This window comes from Triticum urartu, chromosome 2 (assembly GCF_003073215.2).
Source record: "Triticum urartu cultivar G1812 chromosome 2, Tu2.1, whole genome shotgun sequence".
NCBI classification, from domain to species: domain Eukaryota; kingdom Viridiplantae; phylum Streptophyta; class Magnoliopsida; order Poales; family Poaceae; genus Triticum; species Triticum urartu.
This window is the reverse complement of record NC_053023.1, coordinates 442,225,612-442,238,898: the sequence shown is the minus strand read 5'-3', so window position 1 is coordinate 442,238,898 and position 13,287 is coordinate 442,225,612. Positions and strand designations below refer to the sequence as shown.

Sequence of the window (13,287 nt, the reverse complement as noted above, 5' to 3'; positions counted from 1 at the left end):
ACGCAGGGCTTCGCCTAAGCACTGCTACAGTATTATCGAGGTGGACTATGGTGGAGGGGGGCACCGCACACGGCTAAAAGATCAACTGATCAATTGTTGTGTCTCTAGGGTGCCCCCTGCCCCCGTATATAAAGGAGCAAGGGGGGTGCGGCCGGCCAGGAGAGAGGGCGTGCCGAGAGGAGTCCTACTCCCATCGGGAGTAGGACTCCCCCCTTTCCTAGTTGGATTAGGATTTGGGAGGGGGAAAGAGGAGGGAGAGAGGAAGGAAGGGGGGCGCCGCCCCCCTCTCCTTGTCCTATTCGGACTAGGGGGAAGGGGCGCGCGGCCCAGCCCTGACCGCCTCTTCTCTTCTCCGTAAAGGCCTACTAAGGCCCATTAACCTCCCGGGGGGTTCCAGTAACCTCCCTGTACTCCGGTAAAATCCCGATTTCACCCGGAACACTTCCGATATCCAAACATAGGCTTCCAATATATCAATCTTCATGTCTCGACCATTTCGAGACTCCTCATCATGTCCGTGATCACATCCGGGACTCCGAACAACCTTCGGTACATCAAAACATATAAACTCATAGTATAACTATCATCGAAACGTTAAGCGTGCGGACCCTACGGGTTCGAGAACTATGTAGACATGACCGAGACATGTCTCCGGTCAATAACCAATAGCGGAACCTGGATGCTCATATTGGCTCCCACATATTCTACGAAGATCTTTATCGGTCAGACCGCATAACTACATACGTTGTTCCCTTTGTCATCGGTATGTTACTTGCCCGAGATTTGATCGTCGGTATCTCAATACCTAGTTCAATATCGTTACCGGCAAGTCTCTTTACTCGTTTCGTAATACATCATTCCGCAACTAACTCATTAGTTGCAATGCTTGCAAGGCTTAAGTGATGTGCATTACCGAGAGGGCCCAGAGATACCTCTCTGACAATCAGAGTGACAAATCCTAATCTCGAAATACGCCAACCCAACAAGTACCTTCGGAGACACCTGTAGAGCACCTTTATAATCACCCAGTTACATTGTGACGTTTGGTAGCACACAAAGTGTTCCTCCGGTAAACGGGAGTTGCATAATCTCATAGTCATAGGAACATGTATAAGTCATGAAAAAAGCAATAGCAACATACTAAACGATCGGGTGCTAAGCTAACGGAATGGGTCAAGTCAATCACATCATTCTCCTAATGATGTGATCCCGTTAATCAAATGACAACCCATGTCAATGGCTAGGAAACTTAACCATCTTTGATCAACGAGCTAGTCAAGTAGAGGCATACTAGTGACATACTGTTTGTCTATGTATTCACACATGTATTATGTTTCCGGTTAATACAATTCTAGCATGAATAATAAACATTTATCATGATATAAGGAAATAAATAATAACTTTATTATTGCCTCTAGGGCATATTTCCTTCACGCGGCTCGCGTCGGGTTCGTAGGGACGGGGCAATGGTGCTCAGGGGGGAGGTTGGGGACGACATGCGTAGGGGGAGGCAGGCCGGCGGGGTAGACGACGAGGTGGCGGAGGCGGCGTTCCAGGCGACGATGGACGAGGTGGAGGCGGCGGTGGGCGATGGCGGTTCGGGGCGGCATCGATCCCTTCCCCAATCCAGATCGGATCGGGATGGGGGCTGACGAGGGGGAGTGGGGGAGTGGGTGTCGGTGGCTAGGGTTGGACCGGGAGGGAGTGGGGGTTATGGGGGAGTGGGGGAATGGGCCGGCCGGCTGGGCAGTTGGGATGGTGCCCTGCTGGGCCGGAGCCCACTGGGGGGTGTTTTCCTTTTCTTTTTTTGTTAGTTTGTTTTTCTCTTTTGTATCTTTTTCCTTTTTATTTATTTATTTTCTTTTCTATTTTAAATCATTTTAAAATGTCTAGGCATTTTCTAAAAAGGAGTTCTCTTCACTATAATTACCTATGTAATATTAGGCACTACCCCGAACATTTTTGTTTTAACTTTTGAAAAGCTTGATGTTTGACATTATTTAAATTTTTGAATTTGAAAAGTTTTGATCCAACGCGAGATTAGCAACAGTAACCGGGGTGATGTGGCACCGTTAACGTGGGATTACTGTAGCATGATTATCCGGGCATTACACCGCCGCACCCGGCGGCCTCCGCCGCGACCGTCGCCCTGCTGCAGCTGCCCGTCGCCCCGCTGCAGCAGCTGCTGCAGCTGCCGTCGCCACCTCCGGTTAGCTCCAGCCCGGCTCCGACCACACCGGCGGGAGTCCCAATCCACCAGGTCTGGTTCCCACCCTCGTCGTCACCGCTTTCGGCCTGGTTGACCAGGCCGTTGCCGCAGCCTGTCTACACGATGGCCTCGGAACAGCCGGCGCCCACCCTGCAGTACGGCGGGCCCTCCGGCTCCGCGTGCCCCTACGCTGGCCTCGACGGGCCGCCGTTCCACGGAGGACCCCCTGTGTCCACCGACCTGGCGCCGTCCCCCTCGCCCCCCCCCCCCCCACTGCTCTGCACCGCCGAGCCGTACGGCCGCTTCGGTCATACTCAGACACCACCGTGCTTCGCCAAGCTCGACTTCGCCACCTACGACGACACCGAAGACCCCCTCAACTGGCTTAATCAATGTGAGCAGTTCTTCCGGGGGCAACGCACGCCCGCATTGGACCGCACCTGGCTCGCCTCCTATCACCTCCGAGGCGTCGCACAGACGTGGTATTACACCCTCGAGCAGGACGAGGGCGGCATGCCCCCATGAGAGCGCTTCCGTGAGCTATGCCTCCTTCGCTTCGGGCCGCCGATACGCGGGAGCCGGCTGGCAGAGTTGGGCCACCTTCCCTTCACCTCTACGGTGCAGGACTTCGTCGACCGCTTTCAGGCCCTGGCATGCCATGCGCCTGGCGTGACGGCTCGCCAGCGGGCCGAGCTCTTCGTCGGCGGTCTGCTGTATCATATACGAGTGGACGTGGAGCTGCGTAGACCCCAGAACCTCCAGACGGCCATGTACTACGCCAGCGCGTTCAAGCGCCGCGCGGTGGCCATCCAGCAGGCATCACCGTCCCGGGCCGCTGGGCCGCCACCCTGGCCAGACGTTCCCGCGCAGGGTCGGCCTGCTCAGGCTTCCGCGGCACCCCTCGCCGCGACCGCGGCGTGCCCATTCCGTCGGCTCACCTCGGCCGAGCTACTCGAGCGCCGCCTCCAAGGGTTGTGCTTCAACTGCGACGAGCCCTGCGTGTCCGGCCACGTCTGCCCGTGACTCTTCTACCTGAAGGCTGCGGACTGCATTGAGGAGGACGCCGCCGCCGCCGGGCTCGACGACCTGCCCGCCCCGGCTTACGTGGAGGTGTTTAACGCTGGTTGATCACCTCGAGGAGTTTCGCATGCGCTTCCCCGCCTTCTAGCTCGAGGACGAGTTGTTTGTGCAGGCAGGGAGAAATGTTATGACTGGCATATTAGGGGCTTAGCCCAGTTAGTTGTGGCCCAAGTTTATCTTATCGTTATTAGGGGGCTTAGCCCAATTATCTTATTAGGAGGATTATATAAACTCATGTAAGGACCCGTTTTGGGATTGAGCAAGAAGCAATCATATTTGCTCGGCTTCCTTAGGGAGCCGGGAGACCTAACCCTAGCCGCCTCCTGCCAACACCGCCGCCTCCTCCCTCGCGCACAATGGCGCCCAGCCGCCGCCGGCCGCGTGTTCGTCCACGTCCAGCTCCCTCCTTCCCCTACAACCTCCGGCGTAGACCCGGTAGAACCCTAGTTCCTACCACATTTTATTTGTGTTATAATAATACCAATGTACACCATTAAAACATTTCTAGTGCTTTTGAGCCTTTCACCAATGTAAACCATTAAAACACACTGTACACATTCAATCTTTGTGAAGAGAAGGCTACGAATTAAGTTTTAGAAATAGAAGAATTCGAAATAGATCTACAACTTGCTCTGCTACACATGACACATAACAACTTCGGAGCAATAACTAGCAACTGCCTTTTACGCTACAAATAACCAAGATTGATAAGGTCTCCAAGACATCACATCTATCAGATGAAGAAAATAAATACTAGGCTGATCTTGGTGCCAGTTTATCTAACCAAGATAGGATTATCGCAGCTCCTTTCTCCCACGAGCAATCTAACATCATATCATGTGCTACCCCTTCCACACAGACAGGTTGCACGTTGTAAAATCTTGCAGTTTCAGAAATCCCTTCCGCATCCTAGATAATGGAAATGTTTAGAGCATGAGAAACGAAACATTTCTTTTGTATGTGCGAGAGATTTGTTTGGGGGTTGGGTTCACTCACAACAATGAAATCATTGCTTGCACCCATGACAAGGATTTCTAATGTACCATCTGTGGCAGAAGGTACAGGCAATGATGCATTGAGCTTCCTCAAGTCAAATAGTGGCAACTTTGAGCTTTCCTTCATTAGATTTTGGTACCTAAAACATGATGTCGTAGATTGTTGATGAAAGAAAAGAGGCATTTAGACTGCAGATGGCTTATGTAAGCTGGAGATGGTATGCGAACAATAAATACCTCAGGACAAGTTCATCATCCATTTGTGATGAGAAAAATGTTTCTTTGCAGAGAGGCAATGAATTTGCATATGCTTTTGCGGCCAAGCTGAGTGTAACCTGATAGCAAGATGAATAAAACTTCATGTATGCGCATGAACAAATTCACGTGACACAAACAAAGTATTCAATACTGATGGCTTGAAGAGAGACATGAATACGTCATTCATAGTTTGAAGCAAAGAAATGGTCGCATGTAGTACATGAAGTGTATGATACTCCCTCCGTTCCTAAATATAAGTCTTTTTAGAGATTCAAATATGAACTACATACCGAGCAAAATGAGTGAATCTACACTCCAAACTAGGTCCATATACATCACTATCTAGTCCATAGTTAAAGGCATTTTGGAGACCGAGCTCCATGGAGCCCTTTATTTTGAAAAATTCAAAATTCATAAATTTCGGTTCAAACATATTCTGAAAAAAATTACACATGTATGCAAGGATGTAAAGTGTATGTGTGAAAAATTTCAGGATGAAATACCTTGAATTGCGAGCTGCACAAAAAAAAATCATGGACTTTAAAGATGAACAGTACATGTGCTAAAAAGCCCCAGATTTGTCTTTTTTGTGTAGCTCACATTTTATTGTATTTCGACCTAAAAATTTGCACACATGTATATTATGTATCTAGATATTTGTGTATTTATTTTTAGAAATTTTTAAAACTGAAAAGTTTGAATTTTGAAGTTTTCAAATAAAGGCCTCCATGAAGCTCGGTCTCCGTTTGGCATTTTCGATAGTTAAATCTCTAGAAAGACTTATATTTAGGAATGGAGGGAGTACATGCAGAAGCAAAGAAAGTCAACAAGTATGGATGGGGTAATTCAGGTCTAATAAACAGTGGATCAGCAAACTTATCCAGACTCCACCAAGGAGAATTGGGAGAGTTAAAATAGGCATAAGGAGTTCAAGCCAATTGTACAAGGAGAAGAAATGACTGCCAACAAGCATGGTGATTCATACAGAGCATTGCGAAAGTGAACCTTCACTAAGTTTGTTCAGTGCTTGAAGCTATAATCATGGTTTTTGACTCGCGACTAGTCAAGTCGCCGCCAGCCCTGCAGCTCGGCGATTAGTCGACCCAAGTCGCTGTATAGTCGCCATAAGTCGCTGTATAGTCGCGAATCACCCTGATTTCTAGGAAACGACTTGGCGATTAGTCGGCGACTATACAGCGACTAATCAGCGACTCAAAAACCATGGCTATAATTAGCAAGCACTCCATATTAAGAAAAAATTGGATTTGCTCAAAAGGGAATTGATTGATGACTGCATGATAAGTGAATGTTCAAGCCTTCAAGGCATTTCATACCTGGCAAGTAAAAACAGAGTATAACACCCACCACAGGTGATAGAGTAAATGCTAAACTAAAAAAATGTATATACAAGGCATGTCAGTATCACACTGAAATTCAGATGGCTGAATGATAAAACTCGAAGGAAAAGGATAAATTATAGTTCAGTTTTACCTTGATAGCAGCAATTGGTTTAGTCAGAAGGTAACGCCATACTAATCCACTGGAGAATGATATAAAGGAGTTAGATCACAATGATAGTAAGTTATAAATAAGATGGTAAATGTGTAGCAAACAACAATAGGAACACCTGTTTCCCGAGGGAGGTACAGAACAGACAAGAACAGCGCCAGAAAGCTTTGGATGAAGAGGTTCTGAACCTATAATAGAAAAGGTGGCATGTAGTGACTTTACCATAGATGGAGACAAACATTACTTTTTCATTCAGAATAATGAGACTAATTATTCTTAGCAAAATGTGGATGCTAATATACTGAACATCCCAAAAAGAGTGAAATCAGATATGCTGTTGGGCTGATAAAGGACTAAACTTTACTCGACTAATTAACATGAATACTATGACCAATGAGTAGTTCTAAGAAAACACGACATTGATACATACAAGGTCCTCAAAGAAAATAACTTTTGCACGTCTCAAGGAAGACCAGAAGATCAGAAAAGTGCATCCATTTTGCTATTATTACGACTTAGCATGCAAAAAAGGATATTTGGAAATTAAAATAATACTCCCTCCGTTCCCAAATATAAGTCTTTTTAGAGATTCCAACAAGTGACTACATACGGAGCTAAATGAGTGAATCTACACTCTAAAATATGTCTACATACATCCGTATGTTGTAGTCCATTTGAAATGTCTAAAAAGACTTATATTTAGGAATGGAGGGAGTAGTATTTGAAAATGAGTGTGGCACTTCAAGATAAAAGTTCACAGAAATTTGGATAATGGATGAATATTTTTTTCCTTAAAATCGTAACAAATTAATAGCTGAAGTTAATTTGGAAGTGCTAAAAGTGTTAAGGTTATTATGTTTGAAGTTAAACAGTGTGTTTGGACTCTTCAGGATACATGCTAACTCAACTTATGCGCTCCACCTCTTAGTTTAATAAAAATGGCATATCTTATTAGATGAAAAATACTACTACTCTGATTCATATTACTTGTCGCTCAAACGGATGTATCTAGACGTATTTTAGTGCTAGATACATTCATTTGAGCGACAAGTAATATGGATCGGAGGGAGTATCAATACTTTGGAATGGATAAATTCATTCCAAAGGCTTATTTTTACACAGATAAAATTTGGCACAACCAGGGACCCATGGTTTCCATCCTTCTCAGCAATCAGACTTCTTGAGATTCTTGACATCAATCACAGTTAAACCACGTCCTTCTAATCATAGGACAAGAATAATTTCAAGGTCACTCACTGTTCATCCAGAGAAATCCCTAACCCCTGTCAGAGCCAGAGCAGGATTAAACAATCTATGGTCCTCTCTCCCTCTCCCTCTCTCCTCTCCATCTCCCTCTTATGCTTATGTCACGCAACCTGGTAAGAAAATAGAACACAACTAGTCCTTTGGCAGAACATTGTACACATGTTCACTGTTCAGCCATTCAAAAAACAGTAGCCCAACATGCAGTAATTAACTTTCAGACTGCTGCAGAATCTGCTAATGTCCATGTGGTTTGATGATCCACCATAGGTACCGTGGCAGATAAGAAATGAAGCAAGCTTCTGCTGCGCCCTATAGAACTGAGAATCACACCCCCCTTACCCACTAAGAAGGAGCAAGACTAGAGTTATGCAGATGCAGAAATAATACTTGGATTGAAGAAGGATAACGTGGTTGAAATCCTTTTTGATTTGGTGTTTTCAGGGAAAAGGTTATCTGTTTGTGTGCTAGGCTCAACTCGAGAACTTGTGTACTATAATTTTTTATTTATTTTTGAGAAAAGAACTTTATGTAACAATTTTCATCTATGCCAAAGGATCGGTTCTTTATGTAATACCCCCTCTGTTGATTTGTGTAAGGTGTCCAGTTTTTTCCAGCTTTACCTTTGATTAGCAATTAACAATTGGTTCAACAGTATGCGCATTATGTGATACATAATTGATACCTTTGGATTTGTATTCAAAAGTATTTTGATATAGCTGTATTTCGTAACTATGAACAAAGTATTTACAAGAAGTTTAAGGTGAAGGTTCAACTTTGGAAAGCATGGGCACCTTATATTTTCTGGTAGAGGGAGTAAGACCTAGCTTTTGTTAGCATGTCTAAACCATGGGTATGGATCATGGTATCATGTAATACTACGACTCTACCAGCACTCTATAATACTGATCTTAAGATGGACCGCAATCTGAAAGGATCTTGGTCGGACTGTGATCCAACTCGTGACATTGTTAGAATCATGACGCGGTTCAAATTGTGCATAACCCACACTGAGGACAAAAACAACCTTGACAACCGCTCAAAAGCGGCATTGAGCCCTCTCCAAATGGGCCATCGTCTTTGGTTCTGCAGAAAATGCTTGTAAACGAGTTGTCATCTTTGTATGTGGCAATGTTACTCAAACTTTTGAAGTCTATTACTCCAGTTGTCCTACCTCAGCATGTTATCTGGCTTCATGAAGCAGTGGGGTGCATGCATGCATAAATTGATGTTCAAAGCCGAATGAGCTTCTAGTAGCACAGATGCTCAACGGTGCACTCAATGATGCGACCTAACTTAACATGAAATCCCAGAGGCCTTCTAATACACTATAGTTGCCAGTTTATGCTATCTTCCCATGTGTATGCTTTTGAATTAATTATTACTTTCAGCATCAGTAATCACATAATATATTAGGAAGTTACTCCATTTGTCTACATAATTGGGTTGGATAATCCACTTTAGGTATTATCTTACAATATGTCAATTGGTTATACTTACAGATAAAACACCATAATATTGTGATAATACGGTACAGTCTATGATCCAACACTGCTGGTAAGAAAACCATACTACCCAGTATGCTTGAACTTATAACCTTGAACCTTGGTTGAAAGTACATCTTTATGCAGTTAACAATTCTACGAATGTTAGCAAAGAAGATAGTCTTTCACTTGGTCAATTCCTTTCCAAGCATCACATTTATTTGTTAACACGAGGTTGGGAAGAAGTACAAACATGCTGAGCATGGCAAGAATGCTCCAGAGTAACATCCATAATACAAGAGTTTACCATTGGTGAGAGCATACCTTGTAGGCATGACATATATTGCTGCACAATCAAGCCTCCAAATGAATGTCCAATTAGTATAGGTGGGACAGGGACCTCCTTTCGGATGAAATCAGCAATATCGCCAGTATGTGTCTACTGCAAGTCAATCACACACTGGGCTGACTCTTGTGAGATAATAAAGAAACGCAGTATGGTACAACCATTGCTGAAGTATTACAGTGAGCAATGCTCTTAGTTGCAGGAAGTGGTGCATTACTTGCAACTTTGTGGGTGATTTATGCTACACATACAGAGTCACAGAATAACATAAATTACTCTGAATGCACCTCAGTTTCGCCAAATTACCTCAAGCGTGCCAGCCACTGTGTCAGATGGAATGCTGCTTTCACCCTGCAAGAGATCATAAGTCAATTAAAGTGTGACACCTCGGTAAGAAATGCTACATTATACATGTCTTGTAAAAATGCTCACAATTGCTGCAAGTTCACTTCATAAAATCATCACCACTGTTTGACAACCCAAACACACTATGTTGCGTATGTTATAGAGCATTTTAATTGGCTATTCAACAGCATTCATCATCAAATTGTCTCTCTTTTTTTTGCGGAACATCGTCAAATTATCTGAATTCATCTCGCATTTTCGGTTTCTGGAATGCGCAGGCTCACTAACGTTAGCCCCACCAGCATCGGAGCAGTTCAACAAGAAGCCCAGATGCATGCCTGACTAACTACCTGTGCGCGGAGGCTGAGGGCGAAGCAGGGGTATCCGGCGCGCGAGAAGAAGGGCAGCCAGCGCTCCGCCCAGCACCAGGCCGCGTGGAAGCTCCCGTGCACGAACACCAGCGGCGGCCGCTCGCTCCTTCCCGGGGTCGAGGGCGGAGAAGGCGGTTGCTGGGCTATGACCTCGAGGTCGAGGCCGCAGGGCAGGCGGTGGGAGCGGCGGGACTGGCCCTCCTGGAGCGTGTAGGCGCACGCGGCGCGGAGGGGCCTGGTCCTCCTCATCATCGTCGTGGTTGGCGACGCCCGCGGTGGCATTGTTGGGGAGATGGAGAGGCGGGGAAGGGTGAGCACGGACGCGGAGGTGGCCATGGGTGGCATTTGGCGGCGAGGATTGGGATGATGCAAGGAAAAAGTCTATTTTAAGCCCTGAATTGGTAGAGGTTAGCCAAAATGAATCCCAAACTTCAAATTCCTGTCCTTTGCACCCTAATCTATTTGATCTCGGTCCAAATCAAACCTTGGGATCGTGTGCCAAACAGGAATTGTCGACATGCCAAGGCGTTGTCGGGATTGGTTGGCGCGCGAGATAGAATTAAACTAGGTCGGCCCTAAATAAATCTCCAGTGCTCGGTCATGTTGAGCTGAAGAAATTAATTGTGACTAGATCCTGGTATATATGGTGGCAACGGAGGGAATATGTAAAGGAATCATATGTAGCATCACTAACTCGGTCGGCATTCAGAATTCAGGTTTTAACAAGTAATTTTGGTGCTGCACGTCACAAAGCTATCCCACATTATATAAGTTGGTGCAAGCCCCCGTAGAACATGTATAAGCTGAATGTAGATGCATCTTTCTTGGAAGATGGAACGGGAGGTGCAGGAGCTGTAATTTGTAACGATCTTGGAGAAGCAATTGCGGGTTCTTGTACACCTCTTAGTCACTTGTTTAATGCTTCTACGGCGGAAGCAAATGCCTTGCTGGAAGGACTCAAGCTTGTAGACAGAATTGGATGTACTCCGGTAATTATGGAATCAGATTCTCTTAAGTTAGGGCCTGTTCTGAACTCCTCCCGCTCCATGCTTCTCAATCTCCAGGCAAGGGGCCGGACAGAACGCCTGGGCTCCGCGGAGTTAGCTTCCTGAAGCGTTGCGAGCCAGCAGTGTAAAAAGCTGAAGCTGCTAAAGCCCATCTTCACCAATTGGAGAAGTGAGGAGTTGGTAATAATTACGAGGGAATGCCACCGCTAAGTAAAAAAACGGTTCGTGAAACAATTCCCCCGACGCCTCTCGATGCCTGCCTCGCTTCAACTCTGTGCGAGCGCACGTGGCCAACCCTCCTCCATAGAAAGATGCAGTGTGGGGCCATATGGGCTGCCTCGAGCTGGCCCAAATTGGCGACCAATAGGCTAGTAGGCTCCCAGCTGGGCCGAATCGCTGGGAGAAGCTACAGGTGTTGCCGAACGGATGAAATCGCCAAGTGAAGTTAGAAGCTAGCTCCAGAAGCTAATTTCGTGGAGCTTGGGGAGCTGGGAGAGGTTCAGAACAGGTCCTTAGTCCAGGCCTTTAATGGGATAACTCCAGTCTTCAGCCCATACTCAGCGATCCTTGCAGAATGTTTTCAGATTGCAGAATGTATTGGTATAATCTTTTTGTAGCATTGTAACTGGGAAGCAAACATGGTGGCGCACAATTTAGCTAGACACACAGTTAGCACAAATTCTTTTGTTTTTTGGACTGATAATCCTCCTAGCTTTATTGTTTCAGATGTCATAAACAATGTAACTATGTTCAAAATTTAATAAAGTGCGCCACAAAGGCTTTCCCTAAAAAAACTGGGTCGGCCCACTAAGGCCCGTCCGGCGGCCCTTCAGAGGCCCAGGAGGCAGAGCACCCCTACATCGACCGTTCCAACAGGCCCCTGGGCAGTCCACCTTGAGCACTCTGTGCCCTCCTGCCTTCCACCTCTCTCGCGCAGCAACAATGGCGGTTGGCGACTGGTCGACGGGACGGCGAGGATCGTGACGGCATGGTGGCACGAACAACTGAAGGTAATCACCTCCATGCCTCCTCGTCTGATGCCCACATTTTAGCTTGTGATTGCGCCACTATGGTTAGGGTTTTACCGAGATTTTGGGTGGTTTTGTAGGCCAAAAGATATGATTTTTGTGTGATTTAGCTGTAGATTTTGTTCGTACACAACAAAGATTAATTCGATTCGCCTTATTTGTCTATTTCAGTGAAATCATGGACCCAAGTGATATTTTGAATGCCTGTTTCCATTTGGGTGGCCAGTTCGTCCGAATTGGTCCTAATTTGCAATATGTTGGGGGAGAAGAAGCTTTGTCAGAGATAGAAAGGAACAAATTGTCGCCACAGGAAGCGAAGGGCTATGGCACTGAAGGAATCAATGAAGTTCTATTTTCTGGTTCCTCGTTCAGAACTTCTCAATGGCCTGATGTTTCTGAATGATGACAACAAGTGTGTGCAGATGGCAAATTATGTATGTGTTGGTGTAGTTGTAGATGTCTTTGTGGAGTACCATGGAGAAGAAGATAGTGCTCACAGTAGCAGTGGGAGTGACTTTGAGGATGAGATTGTGGCATTGACAGATTCTGAACCTGATCTTGTCATCAATGCTGCTGAACCTGCTGAGTCTGAGAATGATGTGCTCATCACTGATGAAATAGGTGTGGTCACAGAAATTATGAGCAGCCCATTGAAGCATAGAACAATCAATGCAAGGCCAAGTGAACATGCAGTTGCTGCAGGGCATGAAAATGTCGATCAACATCCAAATGTCAGTCAAATTGTAGTTTCTCGAGTGTTTGATCCAACTCAACATACAGTTGATGCAGCAAATCAAAACCAGGTTGGAGGTGCAGTTGCTAGTGGTAACAAATCAAATTTTGATTTAGAGGGTGATTTTGAGTACATTCCACATACCGATGAAAATGGACAAGATTCAGAGGTGGTGGAGCTAAGGAGGCATGCTAGAAAGTTCAAGAAAAGAATGAAACAGAGCAAGAGCTGGATTGGAAGAGATGCATCAGGTCCAGTACCAATTGAGCTTGTTGCCAACATGGAGCAACAAAAAGAACGAGAAGAAGAGGATTGGAAGTATGATTCTTCTGATGAGGATTACAGTTACGAGGAAGTTCTAATGGAGAGGTGGTTAAGAGAAAGAGCAAGTTTCCAAGGGATAACAATGGCAATGAGATACCACATTTTGCATTGTCCATGGTTTTCAGAAGCAAGAATCAGCTTTGCAAAGCTTTGAGAAGGTATGGTCTTGTTACTAAGAGGAGTATCAGGTTCATGAAATCAAAAAGTGACAGAGTTAGGGCCAAGTGTGGATGGGATGGATGCCCTTGGCTCATCTATGCAGCCAAAAGATCAAGAACATCTAGATTCCAAGTGATCACTTTCAATGATGAGCATGAATGTGCACAGAATAGGTG

General features: G+C 45.6%; 1 protein-coding gene across 1 annotated transcript; it reads right to left on the bottom strand.

The window, feature by feature from the left end:
* Nucleotides 1-3,809: 3,809 nt before the first annotated feature.
* LOC125537763 lies at nt 3,810-10,341 on the bottom strand. The gene is made up of 8 exons (XM_048701081.1): nt 9,840-10,341; nt 9,451-9,495; nt 9,123-9,237; nt 6,170-6,239; nt 6,034-6,082; nt 4,522-4,619; nt 4,286-4,424; nt 3,810-4,198 (listed from the first exon to the last, which is right to left on the bottom strand). The coding sequence occupies exons 1-8, from the start codon at nt 10,203-10,205 to the stop codon at nt 4,043-4,045; spliced, it is 1,038 nt and encodes a 345-aa protein (XP_048557038.1). The 5' UTR covers nt 10,206-10,341; the 3' UTR covers nt 3,810-4,042.
* Nucleotides 10,342-13,287: the final 2,946 nt, after the last annotated feature.